Here is a 19,743-nt window from a genome sequence, read left to right on the forward strand (position 1 = left end):
AATTTTCTCTATAAGGAGGTTGGCAAATTGCCGCCATCAAAAGACATTTTTATTGCTATTTAAGTGAACATGTGCAGCCATAAAACGGAACCTTGGGAGGCCGATTGTCTGTACCTGGCAGCTATGTGCGGCTCCTTATAAGGTCTTGATTTATTGATGTATTTTCCTGCAAATTCTATAAATGTCGACGCAGGGAGCACCAGAACAGCAAGGAACAGACAAACTTCGGAACTCAGGAAGAAGAAATCTTTTTGAGGGTTTTATATGCAAGGAAATAATGTCAATGGTGATACAGATATGATCTTATTCAGCGTAATAAAGATTTGAACAAATGGCGGATTCACATGGAGAGGCGGAAAGCCAAAAATCCGTCAAACCGCACACAATTCTCAGACTGTGAATCGTAAAAGGACGAAAGAACGACATCACCTAAAGCAGGGGTGTGCAAACTTTTTCATTTGAGGGCCACATACAGAAAATCTGAAGGATGCAAGGGCCACATCATGTTATAGTTTAGTCCTAAAAATTGTACAAATCATTTATTTGTGCTTTTGATATTTAGAAAAATGCTTCAGTATGTAAACCAATTTATTTGTAATATGGCAAATAATATGGTTATTATAGTTTTGGAATTTGTCATTATAGTTTTGATTTTGTTTTGAGTTTGTCTGTTTTTTTTTTAAATGTAGTTAGTTTTAATTCGTTTTCAGCGTGGTTTTGTTTGTTCTTTTATTAGTTTTAGTTCTTTAATAAATGCTTAGTTTTAGGTTAGTTGTAGTTATTTATTTATTTATTTTTAAATGTGTATTACTTGTGCGCAATATTTAAAAAAAAACCCACCATGGGTGCGACGTCATTATTCCGGTTGATATCAAAATAAATCAATTAATTAACAAAGACTAAAACGAAGGACATGTTTGCTATAATTGTCGTTAGTTTTATTTTAGTCAGTTTTGTAAACATAAAATATAGTTTCAGTTATTTTTCTTTTTTTAAAAGGCATCTTCGTTTTTATTTTATTTCATGAACAAAATTGTTTTTTGAATTTTTATTTTTTCGTTAGTTTTAGTCGACTAAAATAACCTTTAATGGCACCCGTGTTTTTTGACATCCTCCCTTCTTACTTTGACCATCTCCAAACATTTGTGTTTTGTTTATTTTATATGAACTGAGTCAAATGCCATTTTTTAGCATATGTCGCGGCAGACCCGTCACCAGAAAGAAATTGTAGTCGGGGGCGTTACCTTTTTTTTTGGGGGGGGGGGCACACTTTATCAACCTAAATCTAATGTTCATCAGGTTGAGCAGCGGCATTGTGACAACTGCAAAAGTGTTCAGAAATATTTTCTGTCACTTAAAAGCGGCAGTTCGTTCTGAAATCTCAAAGACAAAGTGAAAAAAAAAATGTGTAGTTCAAAAGTTGATTTGAAACAAATCCACTCTTGACTTCAACGATGTCCGAATGAACGACTCTGCGACCGAGCCGCTCCGATCCGGAATTGGCTCGCAGTTGCCTTCATTTGCGTGTTGGATTCGGACTGTACGATATGGACAAAATTTCATATCATTTTTGCCAGACATCTCGATTCTTTGATCTTTGACTCAGCATGAGACTTCACATCATTTGACTTTTTTTATGGTGCCTTCTGTATTTTGTGTTATTTTATTTCTATACTTGTACAGATTTTTTATTTTTTTTTAGTATTTTATTTGCGTGTATTCTTATCTACTTATATTTACTCGAATTAATTTTATTTTGTATTATTTTGTTTCACTTGTGTCTACTAAAAGACTCGTTTCTATTCCATGCACATCACTTTGTATGCAGCAATCGATGTTTTAAAGTGATTTAGAAATAAGGTTGAGTGATGTCGATGATATACAGAAACAACATACGAGTTCAGTGAAAAACGAAGCAGAATATCAATCCAAAAGGATGCGCAAAGTGCTGTTTGTTTTTTTTAATTAGAACTTAGTGACAGTCATCAACTTGAACAAACTTGGCAATAAAAAAAGAGAATTCAACTCACATTGTACTGCAACTGCTTTAGTGATAAATAATTTTATGCTCCATAGTTGTTGTTGTGTACGTGTGACTGCTTGGGTCTGTTAACCGCATACTGTGTTTTGCTACAATTCATCCGTGCTGTGTGGCTTGACTAATTCAAATAAAAGTTTGACACTCACTTGTAAACGTAACCGGTGGACTCAGAATTCCCAATGATGTCAACTGTGTCATCCTGGATCGAGGTTTGGCGTTTGGTGGCTCCCATTAAAGCGGCACGACGTGCTCACTGCTCAGTCTTTGTGCCAGCGCCAGCCGGCAAATGCGCACTTTCTACCCGGAAGTAGATTTGGCACGTCTGCAGAGCGCGTGTCTCCCCCCCCGCCCCACCCCACCCCTCCTGATCCTGATTGTCAATCACAGCCAAACTTGAAAGGAGGTTATGTGGTTGGCTGGCACGCCACGCTTGACTTAAAACAGAAGGCGCAAGTTTACGTGACTGATAGGACGAATAGTTGGCGAGTCATCTTGCTAGGGCGGGCACGGCTGACTGACAGGGCGGGCACGGACCCCCAAGGCCCGCCCATGGCGACGGGTCCGTGTCGCGGGCCACTAAAAAATGGACGGTGGGCCACGTATGGCAGCCTGGGCCCTAGTTTGGACACCCCTCACCTAAAAGATTCAAGGATGGCATCACGAACATCCCGTTTTGTAAACAGACGCTTGTTCCATCAGTACCTCGACAGGTCATGACCTCTGGCGCACGCGACCACGACAGAACTCGTCGGAAAATAAACACAAGAAGGAGCAGGAAAAGTTGCGAGCTCGCTTGGAAACTTTATTCCTGTTCACTCTTGTGCTTCGTCATTTGAATTGCGGTGAAACTTGCAGCATGTAAATATGATGTCAACACTTGTTTTTTTCCTTCCATTTCAAAATGTCCGTCTCACTTGAGGCTTCATCTTCATTTGTTTGTTATTCTTCCAACTTGTTCCGTCAGCTCAAGTGAGCGATCGGCTCTCGTTTTTCAATTTCAAGAGGCCGCAGCTCAGAAATGTAAACAATCGACAAGGTCAACTGTACTTGCTGACCATTTTTTTGTCAAATCACTTTCAGCTCAAGTCATTCTCGGAAGCAGCCGATAATTGGGCCAACCGGTAAATGCTCGTTCTGAATCTGAATCTGAAAGGGGGAAATTGGGCTGCAAATCGTCTCGTTATTATTCGTTTATCTGCGCACGGCGCTTCGGACAAAAAGTAAAAGGTCAGACGTACAAAAATGAAAGAAATCGGCAGCGACCGCTTGCACAACTCGACGAGAACGAGTGAAGAGTTCAAATGCAAAACATCATCATCATCATCATCAATTTGTCACATGCGTCCTCAAATGAGTCCAATTTCATTTTCTTTTGACAAACTTTTTCCATGCCAGCAAACAGCAAAGTGATTCGTGACTGCTTGCAAGTTGGAAGGAACCTGTGACGATAATTATTCGAGCACACATCGATGATCCAACTTGGACTTCTTTCATATGTGTGTTTATTTCTCAAAATACTGCGATTCCCTTTATATCACAATTAAAATGAAATTAATTACATTCAAATTAATTTATTAAATAAAGAAATAATTAATTACAATTAAAATGCCTGATTTTGATGAGTTAACTGCCATTATATTTTCATGTATTAATATGGTTATTATGTTTTTGTTTCTTCTTGTATTATTTTTCTTTCATTAACAGCAGGGTGAGGCGACCGACCAACAATGTTGTCTTTCTGTTTTATAACAAAATTATTTCCTTGGAGTTGTCCGGTTTTGCCATGAAATGACATCTTTGGAAAACCTTTTGTAAAAATAAATAAATAAATAAATAAATAAACAAATAGGTAGGATTTTTTTTTCAAACTAGATTTTTAATTGCTTAACATAGAATATTGTAACTAGAACATTATTAGCTTAATGGAAATTTAAAAAACAAACAAAAACAAAAAAAACAAAAAAACGATTTTACTTGATACTGAAGCACTTTTGCAACAGCCATTTTTTTTTGTGAGAGAGAACCAGTGCTGGGCTGGCCTCTTTTGGGGCTGATGCAGTGCTTTTTTTTTTTTTTTTTTTTTAACTCTTTGACCGCCAAAAACGTTTAATAACGATAAGTAAAAATAACGACGTATATTGCCATAAACGTTAAATAACGTCAACAATTTTTTTTTCTCAGTGCAACATCTAAGTGCAGCGCTGCCTGGTCAATGGGTTGTGGAATCTAAAACACTCTAAACTATGGCCAGCAGATGGCAGCATTGTATCTTTTTTCGTCAATGATCAAAGTTTTTCTTCGATAACATCTGGCAGTAAAAGAGTTAATTATTATTTTCCAAATACCTGCCCACAATTTAGAGGGACCAGTCTGTTAATCCAGTTCAATTAACGATAGCAAAACTCAACAAACATCTGTGGCAAGAACGACACGTTTGGCAGAATTTGGGTTGTGTCAGGCCGGGCTGGTGGGCTGAAGTCAAAATGGCTCAAACATCTCGCTCATCAAAAATGTCACATTAAATAAGGATTTAGGAACAATTTGCGTTTTTATAATCGTGCAATAATGATGATCTTGTTTGACTTTACTAACCTGACCTGTTGAGTTGAACACAAAGCTATTTTTCCAGGTATATACGGGCAACAGGTGGAAACGGGTGAATTGTCCCTTCCTGACAGGTTAAAAATGAGATAAACATTCACGACACAATCTTGTTCAATAAGTAGGAATCGGTGATGTGGAAAAATCCCGTTTCTGACACTTTTTCTCGATGGCAAACAAACCGAGCGTGCGCGTTTGTGCTCGCAGCCGCCACGTTACGCAATCCTCACCTGACGTGCTCCTCGTCGATCCGCCTGCAGCAGACGGCATCACAAACAGACGCCGTCAGTCCACTTGGGTCGGCTGCACGACCTGTCAATGTGTGCGTAATGCCGTTAAAATGGTACGTGAGCAAAATGGGGAAAAAAAAAGTTGCAAAATGTCTGGAATTGGAAGCAAATGCATTTTTGTTTTTAAGTCGCATCGGAATTGACTTTATATTCTAAGGATTTAACAAGCTAACTGAATGCACTTAGTGGGTGTCTCACAGCTGGATCGGATTCTAATCATCCGACCACTGTGAGGACAAGTGCGAAATTAAAAAAAAAAAAAAAAAAAAAAAAATGTTCCGTTGCACCAGCTCTACACTAAATGCCAGTGCCGGAGCAACCATGTGTTGTAATTCTACCTGGAAATAACAGCCTAAAAAAAATAAATAAAAAAAATTATCTTCTAAGAATAAGTCAAATAGCCTCACTGTCGTTGCCATAGTGACCAAGAATCGTTTTTTTTTTTTTTTTTAGCTGGAGGTCTTTAATGATGGTGAAACTGTGTAACAATTCTTTTAACACTGTTTTTTATTTTTAAAATAACATGTTGGGATTCAGAAAATTCCTTGTAAATCTTGTAATTAATTAAAATTAATTAATACATTTTTACAGTCTTCATGACAAGATTTTAAAGGGAAATGATTTTTCACAACTGTAGGTGAGCCTTGGAGCTATTAAAAACAAAATAAATAAAAATAAATAAATAAAAAAGCATTTCTCAAACTTATGTTTTAGTGAACGTGAGATTACATTTCATGGAAAATTTTTAAGGCGATCCACAATGTCAATTTCAAGGTGAAATTCTAGGTCAAAAGGTCATGTTATCAAAAATAGGCATCCAAGCTTCCAAATTATGGGTTCCCAAACTATGGCCCGGGGGCCATTTGCGGCCCGCCATACATTTTTTTGCCAGCCGGCAGCAAATACTAAAAAAAAATATTTCAATGTTGTTTGTTAAAATAAATAAATAAATAATAAAAAAAATAAATTGTAAATTTAATTTTGGGCAGTTTTGCTTTCCAGACACTTTTTTTTTTTTTAACAATGTAAAACAGCCAACGTTTCAACATTCATCTTTGAGAAGTAATTGCAGGATATTCATTTCCCTTTCAACGCCGCCTTTCGAAATGCCCTTTCAAACTCCCACAGGTCCAAACGAACGAGCGACGGAGTCAAACGGAGATAAATGCCTCATTAGTTTCCCTCGTGAACAAAGAACGAGCGCCAATTTAATGGCTTCGTGAATTCAGTTTCAGGTGAGGCCACCAATGGAGCGGATGAAGGATGCGAACTTCAGAGAGTGTTTGAGCCTGACGCCCAAAGTTTGAGAACTTTCAGAGTTGTCCGAACTTTGATATCTTGGAAACTACAAGTTGGAATATGGCTGTAATAACGTCACAAAATGTAGAAAACACGTGAAATGCTGCGACTCCGTTTTGCCTTTCTTACTCTTGAGAAGCCAATCTGCAAGGGTCACTCTGCAAATTGTAAATTTATAAAAGAAAGGACAAAAATATCCACACGTGGCATTTCATAAATGTCATTAGCATAGCGCAGAAGTCACTGCTAACAATTCAACATGTTTCCTTTTACCATTTATTTTCATCACCATGGCAGCTGGCAATTAGACAGATTTTTGATTTATTGATTTTTTTTGCCTTTTTTGAATCAGCAGGCATCATCAATTACCGCAAAATTACTCAACGTGACAAATGAATTAAAAACATCCTGTATTTGCACAAGATGGACATAATAATCGATAAATCGATCGTGAAGAATTGTTTGGTTTGTGTGGAAGAAATAGGTCATGCAACTCAATTGTGTTTAGTAGGAATTAAATAATAATATATATTAGGGGTGTTAAAAAAAATCGATTCGGCGATATATCGCGATACTACATCGCGCGATTCTCGAATCGATTCAATAAAAAAAAAATCGATTTTTTTTTTTTTTTTAGAGCTCAGAATTGTTCATTCGGTATTCGGATTCAACGGATTCAACGTCTTATCATCATTGCCTTTTTTTTTTTTTTTTTTTGTGTGAATCGATTTTTAAACTTCCATTTTTAATGGAAAAATATTCAACAAAACGTCTGACTTCGGGTTCGGATTCACACCTTGAGCATGGAAGAATGTTATATGAACGGAACATTAAGCCTTAATATTTTATTTTAATGCTGTTCAAACATGAAACAGATTACAACCTCTATAAGATAAATAAATAATACATTTTCATATAAATCTTAAACTCTACAAGCTTACTGATTAGTATTTTCTAAATTTGAATGAAAAAAAATCGCAACAATCGACTTATAAATTCGTATCGGGATTAATCGAATCGAATCGTGACCTGTGAATCGTGATACGAATCGAATCGTCAGGTACTAGGCAATTCACACCCCTAATATATATGTATAAACAGTACAATGTAATGTGTGACCTCCATATATGTTGTTGCAGTTGGGAAATAAAAAGTGGAAACTGAAGGAAAAACAAAGAAAAATATTTATTCAGATACATTATATGACATAAACATACATTAAAAAAAATAAATAAAAAATGGCAACGGTTGACATTTTGAGCACAAACCGGTATTTGCTATTCTTAGGATCCCAAATCATTACCGGGACAAATTCCACTCAAATAAGATTGCTGCTAACATGATAATTGCTATAATAATTGCTACAATGGTTGGAGAAGTCACTGGATACAATGACAATATTTTTAAGTTGATGCTTTTTGTGATTATTATTAGTATTTTTTTTTTTAAAGCCAATTCTGCAGATACTATTGACGAGCTGGATGTGGCCTTGCTCAGATTTGCCTTCAAGTTCATCCAATGAGGTCGGTCGGTCGGGAACAAAATGAGCACCAAACCTCTGGTGCTCATTTGAGAACCATGCCAAAACTTTTAGATGTATGGATTTCCCTTGGTAAATATTCAACAGGTGTAAATATTTAAGATTGTCACCCGCCAACTTTTTATCTCAGCCGATCGTGCGGGAAAAAAAATAAAATAAAAATTAAAAAAAGACTTCTAACGCACCCAAGATGATCTTTTAGAGAGATTCGACAATCAGGCTTTTGCTGACTTTGACAGTGCAGAAAAAAAAAAAAAGGAAGAAGCCCAAATTTGGCACTGTTATCGCTAGTTGTGCCTCCCGCCACCCCTTTAAACAGCAACATGTTATTTATAGGAAGTTGACACCTGCAGACTTCCTGCCTGCTTCTATGTGTCGTTGAGTAAATAAACACTGCAAGTATTATGACAAAATACGGCAGTCATTAGTTTTTCTTCATATAAAGTACTGGATTAATTTGAGTTTATGAGCCATATCATTCAAAAGGTACATTCTCATTAGTGCATTCAACTTTGACCACATGCGGTATTCATTAAAAAAAAAAAGAAAAAAGGAAAAAAAAGTGCAACTTCATCTCCCGAAAACACAACTTCCTGACTGAGGAGGTTCATTACTTTGTTCATGAAAGAGATCCGTGTCAAAAGGTGGCTCATTTGAGAAAACGTTCTTTGAATCCAAAAGGCTGACCTGACATCCACTCCAGGTGGGCTCATCGGAGCTCCAACAACTTGTAGCGATTGCGCGAAAGGTCAAATTCTGCTCGATATCCACAAAAGCCATGCACCAAAAACAGAAAGCAATGGAGGACATATGCTAGCTCCCTCTTTTTACTTAGCAAAACGCTATTAAATAAAAAGCAGCGTTGACAGCATCTCTTCCAAAGTCCCAGCTCGTTCACCTGAGTGTCAAATGAGGATTTTTGATGGATGGAGGACTGAGGACAATTTAAGTAAGTGACCATTTCACACTAAATTCCGCTCAACTCGATCTCATTTGAAGCAGTTAGCGGCCTTGGCCTACAGGTGGACTTTTGCATGGTGACTATTGGCAGGCTAGTTGAGGATTAGTCAGATGAGCGCTTCATCCCTCCCAACAAACAGCAACAGCAACAGAAATGAGGGCTTTAATCCGAGTCGGAAGAGCGGAAGGCGAATGGCCACATGCGATGTTGCATTTTCTTCTTCTTCCGGTTTCTAATCTTGCTGTGGCTGGTGAGCCAACCGAAACCAAAACATGCAAAACCGCTGCAGAGGCAGCACACGTGTGTGAAAACATGCTCATTTAGAACCGAGGAAACGCCGAGGGATTGATTGATTGATTGATTGATTGAGTTGGGAAAAAAAGTGTGAATGGAAACAAGCATGTCTTCATTAATTAATATGCAAACTCGTTGGTGCAGAATGCCTCATAAAATGCACAACTTCACATTGAAAATCTCACGTTCTCATCATGTGACTGATTTAAACAGCACTTACCAATGAAAACAATTCATTCATCCGTTGATTTAATCGTGATCACGTCACAGCTTCGTTGTTTTATGCACTTGTCAGCTAATCCAGTAAACGTGCGGAGGCTGCTCTCTACTGGTATGACGAGGAATTGCAGGCATCCTACTTGTGAGCACAAGTGCCACAATTTGTCACACAGCCTCCTCTTGTGGCAGTTTTATATATTGCAGTGTGTAAATAATACAGGATCAACCAGACAACAAATTACACGTTTATCTACTCAACCGTTGGACATAAATAAAATGATTCTGTAAGATGTCTTTACTTTTTTTTTTTTTTTTTTTTTTACAATTATTCAATATCAATTACATATAGCCTATATAATTATGGATCCATAAGTATATCATAAATTATTTTATAGAATGTTTTTTTTTCAAAGCTGTATAACAATGCTGAAAAAGATAAGCGTTTAAAAATAAACATTAACAATAAACATTTGTAGGCCTACATTCAATTTATCTATAACTGCATTTCATCGAAGTAGAATGTCATAGAATTTATTTCAGGATTTCAATTCAAAAAGTGCAACTTATATGTGGCACAGATTCATTAAAAAGGCACAAGAAAATATTTTGCTGTGTCAATTCCTACCTATTTTTAATATTTTTAGTTCAGTACCACAAACATCATGGCAAGGATGTCATTTAAAATCAGTTGATGTATTGCGTAATATAGCATTCAAAGCCAACAAGGGCTCGTCCATCAACAAATAGAAAGAAAAGACAGCAGACGAACAGATAATATGTCTGTATTTATTTTTATCGGAACACATTTTTTTTTAATCATTGTAGCAGTTATTTTCATACTTCTCGAAAACATCGTGACTTGTCAGACTCGTTTTTATAAATCATTTCATCAAAGTCGTTTGTAAAAAAATTAAAGAAGTTAGTCCAACTAAAGCATCTATAATATTACAATATACTGGTAGTGTAATAATAATCATAATAATAATAATAATCGCAATGATACTTCTATATGCCCCCCCCCCCCATCCCCATTTCTAGAGTTGATAAAATCTTTCCACATTCACGCTCGCACACGGAACCACAACCTCGCGCTCGCTCTCTCGACAAAGCTGAGGATTAATAAACACATTCTCTTGAATATGAATGATTTCAGGTGCTCGAAATTCTGCTTAAAAAACAAAACCAAAAAAACATCAGAAATACAAACAAATCCAAATCAACTGAATACACAGAGAGGAGGCGAGAACACATATTGTTCAGCATACCAGGGAAGATATTTACAACCAAAACAAAGAAAGAAAAAAAAAGAAAGAAAAAAACATCAATGGGCTTCTGCATAGATCCACAGGAGAGAGAAAGAGAACAAGTACGAGACACGTGGGCAATAATCGGTACGATACAAATGTGCAAGTCAGAAAACAAAATTGATCTTTGTATGTTGGCATGTGATATGGAAAACAAACATTGGCTACAACTGCTACAGACCACAATCATCTGAGCTGTAGACTTCATAAAAAAATCACAATATTGATATTGATATTGAGTGTGCGGAACCAAAAAAATGGGCTTTACATAACACGTCATCTCTCGTTGTTTGCACACAAAACGAAAGTTACGAATGGAACTCCGGTTCTATGAGTCCCTCCCGACCGCCAGGTGGCGGTGCTGTAACCAGCACGGAAGGGGAATTCCGTGCTGGTTACAGCACCGCCACCTGGCGGTCGGGAGGGACGACATAGAAGTGTCCATCCATGACGCACACGTATTCGACACTCCCAAACACATTTTCAAGTGTGCTTCTGGTGAGGTTTGTTGACGTTTATGAGGTGAAAGCCAAAGGTTCTGCCACCCTGACGGACCCTGTTTTACTTCCTGTTTGCTATCGATGCTGTCAACACTTTGCGCCACTTCAAACTTCTCATGCGTCTGCAGTGCTGTCGGAGGGCTGGTTTTGGTTTTGGTTTTGGTTTTGATTTTGATTTGGGCCAAGTGGGGAAATGGCCCACCACATCTAGCAAAGATAAAAGTGTTACATGTCAAATATCGGGGCTGTCCAATGAAAAAGCACATATGTTGAAAATGAAATAATGGACAAAAATTATTTTGGCTTTCTATGTATTAAGGGCAATTTGATACGAATGTCGATAAGACTCGATTCATTAGGTACAATATGATGCAATTCAAATAAACGTATGATTGCCTCATATTACATAAACACAGCAAATTGATTAATAACTTTGAAATCAGAGGCCAGTAATTTTTTAAATGAAAATATATTTATTTCAATACGGGAATTGATTGCCAAAAATGCTTGCACAATCTCAATATTTTAAAAGCAAAGACAAAACAATTCTCGTATTTTTACCGAGAAACATAAAGTCGATGCATATCATTTGCTTCAGCGGGCCACATGAAATTAAATGGTGTGCCGGATCTGGTCCCCGGGCCTTGAGTTTGACACCTGTGATCTCGATCAGTGGTTCTCAAGCATTTTTCAGTGACGTGCCACCTGATCATATCTTCCGTAGTGCCTTCGCGTACCCTCATTTGAGAACCACTGATCGACATGACATGCTTACAAAACACAAAACCAATATGTATTAGATTTGTATATGACATGCTTCTTCTGTACTAGGAAAGACAACATAGAGAACATTAAAACGCCACAAAACTTGGAGGAATGTGCTTTGTATTGGACAGCGGCGATGTGTATTTTATTAGAGTAGCATAAAGGAGTAAACTATAAATTGGGATAAACAAATGTGTTGTTTTTGGTTTTTTAAATGCACTAAATCTATTTCTGTCTGACACTCTGTGCTCCTGCCATTTTTTTCAAGCTTCTTTCGGTTTTTGGTTTTGTCGAGTCCTCACAAAAGAACGAAAGTTACGAATGGAACTATTCAGAGTCCCTCTCGACCGCCAGTAGGCGGTGCTTACAAGCATGGAAATCCCACACGCGCATGCGTCTACTGACGGTCGAGAGGGATGAAATGGAACCCATCCCGCTCACCTTGTTTCAAACTTGGACTTTGGGAAACCGACTGCTTTTCACCAAACATTTTCCAATGGAAGAAGTGGCCATGAATAAGAACCCGAGGACTTGTGTTCATCTAGGTTGCTGCGTCTACTAGCTCACCTAAATGTTACTTGATTTGTGAATTGCCGTCATGAAGACAATTTGCTGTATGTTTTGAAGCGGTTACAGTACAGTTATAAAATACCGTATGGAACCGATTCATCTTACATTGGGGGGCAACTGTGAACCGGTAGAACGCACACACAAAATGACATGTTCTCGATTTGATGTTGTAGAAGGTCCTAAGCAGCAAAAAAACACAAAGGGATCAACACTACCATCTAGTGGTTACTTAAGGACTAGCAGCTTTTTCTTTTTGGTCCACTCAGAGTGGGTTTCTTTGCAAGGGTTTTAAATGTGGTAATCCTTGAATCATAGAATGGTTGACATCAGTTATCGGATCGGACATCGCTTGTGAGCTGGAATGAATGTTGTACTATTTATTTTTATTTATTTTTTTAAATACCTGATCACTTGAGTTGTGGAGGAGCGAAATAGACAAAAATAAAAACTAATAAATAAATAAATAAATACAATGAGGTCAGCCCTTGAGGTCCCGTCGCTCTTTCCTGTGGTCAACATCTTTACATTGACGCCACGTTAATGTCTGCTGACTGACATGATTATCCGGCCTCCAAACCTTTTTCTCATCAATGATGTGGTTGCTCTTAATTAACATGGCAAAGCTGTTAATGAATGCGGAAAAAATAATGAGGTGTATTTTTTTTTTTTTTAAAGCCCTTTACTTAATGAAATTTTCTGTCTTGAATAGAAACAAAAACAAAAAATGGTCGCCAGGCTTTGCGTGTTGATTCTGGGATTTTGGTGCTTGAAACAAATTTGCCACCAACTAAATGATATTCAACATTAAGAGCCAGTCTTGAACGGTGACATTTTCTTCCCGCTGCCCCTCCCCCGACCCTTGGATGATTGACAGGTCATGTTTAGCAGAACTACGCAAAGTTAACAGTTTACAGAGTAACACAACACCCAGTCATCAGGTTGCCTGTGAATTAAAAGGCCTGAGTTACATTACTAATATAGTTTTGGTTCAGGTGTAAACAGAAAATCAACATTTCGAGACATTGCGACAACTTGGACACAAATAAACAAGAGTTCACAGACGTGGGATGAGAAGAAAGAGGTAAGAGAGACACAAGCTATGCAGGCATACTGGACTGGCCAGTCCCGTTTTCAAAAATAAATATATATATATGGATAGATGAGCTCTTACGTAAGCACACTTGTATTCATTGGTGGTAGAACCCAAAAAACAAAGAGAACCTGAATGGCAGTTAAATGACTCCCATCACATCTTTGGTTAAGACAGGCTTTGTTCTGTGAGATACACTCATCGTCATCGCACCTATTAGCAAGTATTTTATGCTTTGCATTAGCATCCTGAATCCTAATTTTAGATTTCATGCGAAGTTACAAGCTCAAGATCGCTTTTTTTGTGTTCTCTTTTGTCACTGTCAACAAATCTTTGCGTTTGATCATTCGGCTCACGTTCAAAGGATAACTCGTTTTTTTTAAACTGTCAGCTTTGATGAGGGGAAACTCGTTAAAGTCAAGAAAAGTAGCACAGATTGTGATTTTTAGAACACACAAGAAGGCAAAAACCAGGTTGTCAAGAATACTTTTTTTGCGGAAAAAGGAACAAAAGTGTATGTGCACGCGATCATTTCTGTGTAATTTGCAAGAGTGAGTGTTATTTCACTGCAGTCAATCATGAGAAATGGTTTTGTTTAATTAATATCTCACAAAACAAAGTGAGGGAGACCCATAAACCTGTGTTGAAACATTGAGGCCCTTCGACCAAGACTCTTCTTTGGTGGTGTGATCATGTGACACGTGAGTTTCCCCCACTACAAAAAGTCTGCACACCCCTGTTCAATTAAATGCCACAAATGCGGTCAAGATTAATCATTTTAAAACTTTTTTTTTTTTTTAAACTATTACTGAAACCTATAATCAGCACAACGCAATAAAAAAAAAAAAAAAAAAAAAATGAAGTAAAGATCAACAAATGAAATGTGTTTGCACATACTTGTTACATTTTCAAGTGCCTCTTATTAACCCATAATGAAATTCAACTGTTCTTGTAGTCTGTTCCTGACATTTTTTTTTCCCCTTTCGAGCAGAATCTTTGTGATAACACTGGCTGTTATTTCAATTTTTTTCATAATTCCACCATATAACAAAATCTCCCAAACGCATGTAGGAAAATGTGTTTTCGCCTTTGCTAAAATGGGTAAAATTATGAACTGATTAAAACAACAGCAGTGTTAGCACAAAAACTTTTTACTAGAATGCAAAAAAAAAAAAAAAAAAAAAAGTCAAGGTAAGCCTACTAGAACATCTGAGCTTCTTGAGTTCATCAGTCCTTTTAAATGGTGGCAAGTATTTGTTGACTCCCATTTTACACAAATTTGAATGTGAGACAGCAAAATGCTACTTAGATTGGATAAAAAAAATAAAAATAATCAAGTTGTAGAGGTTATAGGTCACATTAATGGTAGAAGAAGAAAAAAAAATGTCCTGGTCTAAACACCTGACATTCATTTCATCCACGCTGTTGTGTTCAAAGCAATTGTCATTGTCATGTCATTATCTGATTGTGGGATACTGTGTCACTGTGTGAAAGCACACACAGTTAAAGAAATATCCTGCTTTGCTGGGTTCTAACTTCTGTGTAAAAACTGATAAGAACTGTTGGAGCAACTTTGCAAGATTTTGATGTCAAAAAGGAAAATGATGGACTGACTTGGACACTGTCACTATGTTAAAGTGTACTTTGCTGGGTTCTGTGCAAAATGCAACAAGTGATAAATGCCACAACTGCAACATTTAGTGGATTTTAATGAGAAAACGGAATACAATGACTTTGCCATGTGCCTGATGCAGAAAAGGTCCCATTTTGCTTGTGTGCTGTGTAAAACGCACAGATGGATAAATACAATTTGGCAGGATCTCCGTGCGAAAGATGCTACCGAGAGTTGTGCAACTTGTGATCACATCACCAAAGATGGAGTCTAATCGAGGCCGGAGCTTGTTATTGTTATTCAATACCCTGTGTTGTTGAACGGACTATAAACAAAACAAAACAAAACAAAACAGTGAGGGCTCTATATAAAAAAAAAAAGGTCCAAAGGTGTTTGCATAAAACAAACAAACAAATCCTAGCGCACGTCACTCTCGCAGCACAATTCTTTTGTTTGTACACATCGCCTCTCTTCCTCCTGTCTGCTAATCAAAGAAAAGAGAATATGATTGTGGTGCTTCATACTCGGGCAGTGCAACAGAAAAGCATGAATCGGAACACAGTGTAAAAAAAGCTGAAGTGAGAGAAACTCAGCCAGCAGGAAGCTGAACGTTCCCACTCAAAGGCTGCGGCATTGTCCCCTGTTCCTACCTAACGGGCTGGACGAGCCCCTTCCCGCTGTGTCTTGATTGGGTTTGTGTGTCTCGTGTCAAAGCGTCCCAACGGTTTTTTTGTGGGTTTTTTCTCCATTTGGCTAGGAAGTGTTGCCGCACAGGCGCACAGCTCCAGCAAAAAAAAAAAAACTGGGGCTGTATTTTTCCATAGTGGTTGCCATGGTGAGGGAATCCCCCTAGCAACCCCCCCTCCCCTCCATCCCACCACCTCGACAACCTCACCTCCTCCCGGCGGCTCCGTCACTCCTCATTGGCGGGGCTCTCCTCCAGAGGCGTGATGGCGGGGAGGCCCAAGCCCGTTGCATTGTGGGATGCAGTGAGGCTGGCGACAGTGTGTAGGAGGACGAGCACCAGCAGGCAGAGTTTGAGGCGGCTGTTACACAGTCTGCACGCTGCCGACGAGCTGAGGGAGGTTCGGTGCTGGCACGGCGGGTGAGTTCTTTTCAGCGTCCCCCGGGAGACGTTGTCCACTTTCAGGTCCCACCGCACGTCGCAGCACTCCGCCTCGGGGTCGGCGCCTGACGGATGCTCCTCCAGCAACCCTGGACGCCGCGCGCGGGGCGGGCGGCAACACAAACGCATTCAACATGAAACCACCGTAAGGGTCAGGAGGCACAATGTACATATTAAAACATGAAATATGCGGTGATTTTTCTTTTCGGAATGCTCTTTATTTTGATGTACAGCGTCTGTTGGGTATTAGTTTTTGCTGTGTCTGCGTTTTGCTGAAGTTTCCCCTACTAGGAATAATAAAGTCTACTCAACAAGATACAGTAAATCATTATATAGCGCTTATGATGCACATATATTATACATGAGATTTATTCACATAGATATGTTTCCCATTTCACTCTGTAGACATGTTCCTATCTAATCAATCGCTCTCTCTACCTACATCAATCAATCAATCAATCAATCATTTTACCTCCCGAGATCTCCAGCTATCCATCCATGTATACATCATCCATCCATGCATAAAATATTATGCAACATGCACTGGATTAAAGTCCTTCGGGACAGATCCATTTTTAAACACTCAAACAAAACCTGACAAACCAATTTTCTCACTCATCATACGAAGGGCAATTCTGACTTGCGTAAACAGATTTGCCAGCAGTGAATTTTTCATTGACCCATTCTTTGCATGTGACGTGACAACTAACCCAAAATTATGAGACATGTTGCCCCACACTACCATGTTTGCTTATACTAAGTTACTGTAGTTTCAAGTTAACATTTAACGAGCCCTCATCCCAGCATACAATGTGCTATTCTCTTCTCAGACAGGATATGACCATATATAGGAAAAAAAAAAACAAAAAACTAGCATTCCACTTTTTAGTCTTACCTTCTGGTAGAGACCATAATTGCATTGTGACAACTTAGCCATGTGACAACAAGCCCAGGTCACCCCTGTGATTCGTTCGTACACATCAAGTTTCATTATTCTTGTCGTAACATTAAAATTGTGTAATCCTCAGTCATTATTATTAGCATTAGTAGACATCATTAGTTGTTTTTAACTTTGAGTCTCCTTTAGAAAAACAAAGTCGTACTGTCATCAGGTGGTTAGCATGATTCTGATTCTTAGTCGGGAGTTCCGGGGTTGAATCGTTTTCATGTTCTCCCTGTGATTGAATGGGATTTGTCTTGGTTATATCCAACGGAAAATGAATGGATGTCATCAGGGTCGAACTTTGCGTGTCTTCAAGTAAGGAGAGAGAAGGCGCGGGAGGACACCTCATTTGCAGACTAACAACACGGCCGGAGGTGACACATATCCATGTGAATACACTAACTCGTCACTCCTGTCCTCACAAAGCCCGCCACAGTAAGTGAGAGATGAGAGCAACGGCTGGGCCCAAAAACTCCAGCAGCGAGCGATGAGTCAACGCGTTCCCTCTTGGCGGCTCATTCAGGGTCCAATGAGAATGAAGAGACAGCCCGGAGGAGGCGACAAACTTGGCAGGAGGTCAACGGCGCCATGGCGGCGGCGGCGGCGGCGGCGGCGGAGGGTTAAGCGATGTCGGGAAGGTCGCGATAATCGGTAGCTTGTAACGTGAGGGGTAAAACATTGGGGTCAGCGGAGGACACTGGGGAGAGGACCTCACAGCGCAAAAGGGGTTCAAGCAGGGTATACAGAGTGTAAATGTGGCTGGATCACAGATCTAACGCTTCTTGGACACTTTTAGTAGATAGCACATTATTTACAATCGCAATATTGGATAAGTGCAGACATCTTTTACATAAAGGGGCCTTACATATGATTTTAAAAAGTATACTACTACTATTACTACTATTTCCTCAAATAATGGCTGCTGCCCAAATAGAGGTCACGACAAAATGAAGCACATGGGAAAACCGCTTGTAAAAATGTACCCCAAATGGATTCCTCCTTTCTTCCCTTGACAAAAACAAAAGACGCTTGTAATGGCTTTACTTTGACTAATAACACAATTTGTCTTCCATGACAAATTGTACTATTATTGCAATATGTTGTGTTTACAGACAAAAAAAGATGACATTAACAGGGGAGATGTTGACAGGGTGGAGTTAAACTTTTCAACCTTGAAAAAATAATGAAACAATGACTGAAAAAAAACCCAATTATATTAATCATTATAGAGTGCAGTACCACATTATTATACATACACATATAAATATTTTAATTAGGTACTTCTCTGTTCTCTTATTCATGTGCAGTTGAGAACATATAGTCAATCCCCTGGTCACATAAATACCAAATTAGTGTACAGTAGACAAAGCAAACGTGCCAAAAACAGCATTAGTAAAATGTTCATAAATGCCCAGCTCTCATAGGAACTAATTTACTCTTCATAAGTAAGATAAATATGCATTGCAATGCATTCTGCAACTACTAGAATGTCAAACCCATGATACTCTTCAAGGCCACCAGGTGGCGATAGCCATATGTCTATTATTTATGTGTCTGCTCATACATAGCATGCATAGTAGCTCAACAAGTACATTGTTTTCCTGCCATTGTGTGTTATAGGCTGGCATTCAAGAAGTGCACAAAAGGGGCCTGAGCTTAAACAGAGTACTGCGACGACAAGTAACTGGTATTGGGCTCCTGGCCTTTTTGTAGGGCAGTAAAAAAATTATATATATATATATATATATATATATATATATATATATATATATATATATATATATATATATATATATATATATATAAATGCAGATCATGCTAATTGAATGAAAACTCAAGCCGAGAATCAAACTGAGAACTTAAGAACTGTGAACAATAGTCCACTGTGCCGCTTGGAGCGACATGCCATCATTAATAATTAACACACTCTCATGACTGCATATTCCGCATTTCCATTTTTCATGTGCCGCCGCACTTACAATTCACTGCTCGTAATGTTCCCCCTCACCAGTCACCAGACTTCATCGAAACAAGGCACAAACTCTACTCGGAGGGTCTGAGCCGAGATTCAAATCAGGAAGCTCTCGACTGTGAAGCAGACGTGCTAACCACTACGCTACTGAGCTGCCCGACAGCAATGCAATTAATGAAACATCACACGGCATTATTCATCCCAACAACACCAAGTGACAGTATCATTCTGCAAACGCCTTCCTGAGTCTTCTGTTATGTTTCTGTCAGATGGGTGAGTAGTTTTACTTTATTTACATTTTTTTCTATACAGTGGTTAACTCCTCTTACTACTTATTTGACAGCTAGGAAATGTTAAAATGTTAAAACGTTTGCGTTATGGCTTTAAGATGATAACAACTGAAACTATGGAACAAATGAACTTACTGTACATTATTTTGTTATGGGGGAAAACAAAACTCCATTGGAATTCGAAACATCTGTCAGTATGATGCAGTGCATTTCTCCATCACTGCATATTAACTCATTCAAACCCAAAGACGTGTAAACACGTTTTCTAATACTGTGTCATTCACTCCCAAAAACGTATATACACGTTTTTTTTTTTTTTTTTTTTT

At 38.4% G+C, this 19,743-nt stretch overlaps 1 protein-coding gene and 1 long non-coding RNA gene across 2 annotated transcripts in view; both read right to left on the minus strand.

Moving 5' to 3' along the window:
• LOC144030426 (uncharacterized) overlaps window positions 1–9,331 on the minus strand; it is a 39,018-nt gene extending 29,687 nt beyond the window's left edge. The window contains exons 1-2 of the long non-coding RNA XR_013287256.1: window positions 9,247–9,331; window positions 4,873–4,954 (exon numbers count right to left, since the gene is read on the minus strand). This is a non-coding gene — a long non-coding RNA (uncharacterized LOC144030426). The remainder of the gene's footprint in view (window positions 1–4,872; window positions 4,955–9,246) is intronic.
• A 6,643-nt stretch (window positions 9,332–15,974) lies between these two features.
• nalf1b (NALCN channel auxiliary factor 1b) overlaps window positions 15,975–19,743 on the minus strand; it is a 72,672-nt gene continuing 68,903 nt past the window's right edge. The window contains exon 3 of the mRNA XM_077537573.1: window positions 15,975–16,301. Within this exon, the coding sequence (XP_077393699.1) occupies window positions 16,000–16,301 (302 nt within the window). The 3' untranslated portion in view covers window positions 15,975–15,999. The remainder of the gene's footprint in view (window positions 16,302–19,743) is intronic.

This window comes from Festucalex cinctus, chromosome 11, assembly GCF_051991245.1.
Source record: "Festucalex cinctus isolate MCC-2025b chromosome 11, RoL_Fcin_1.0, whole genome shotgun sequence".
NCBI classification, from domain to species: Eukaryota; Metazoa; Chordata; class Actinopteri; order Syngnathiformes; family Syngnathidae; genus Festucalex; species Festucalex cinctus.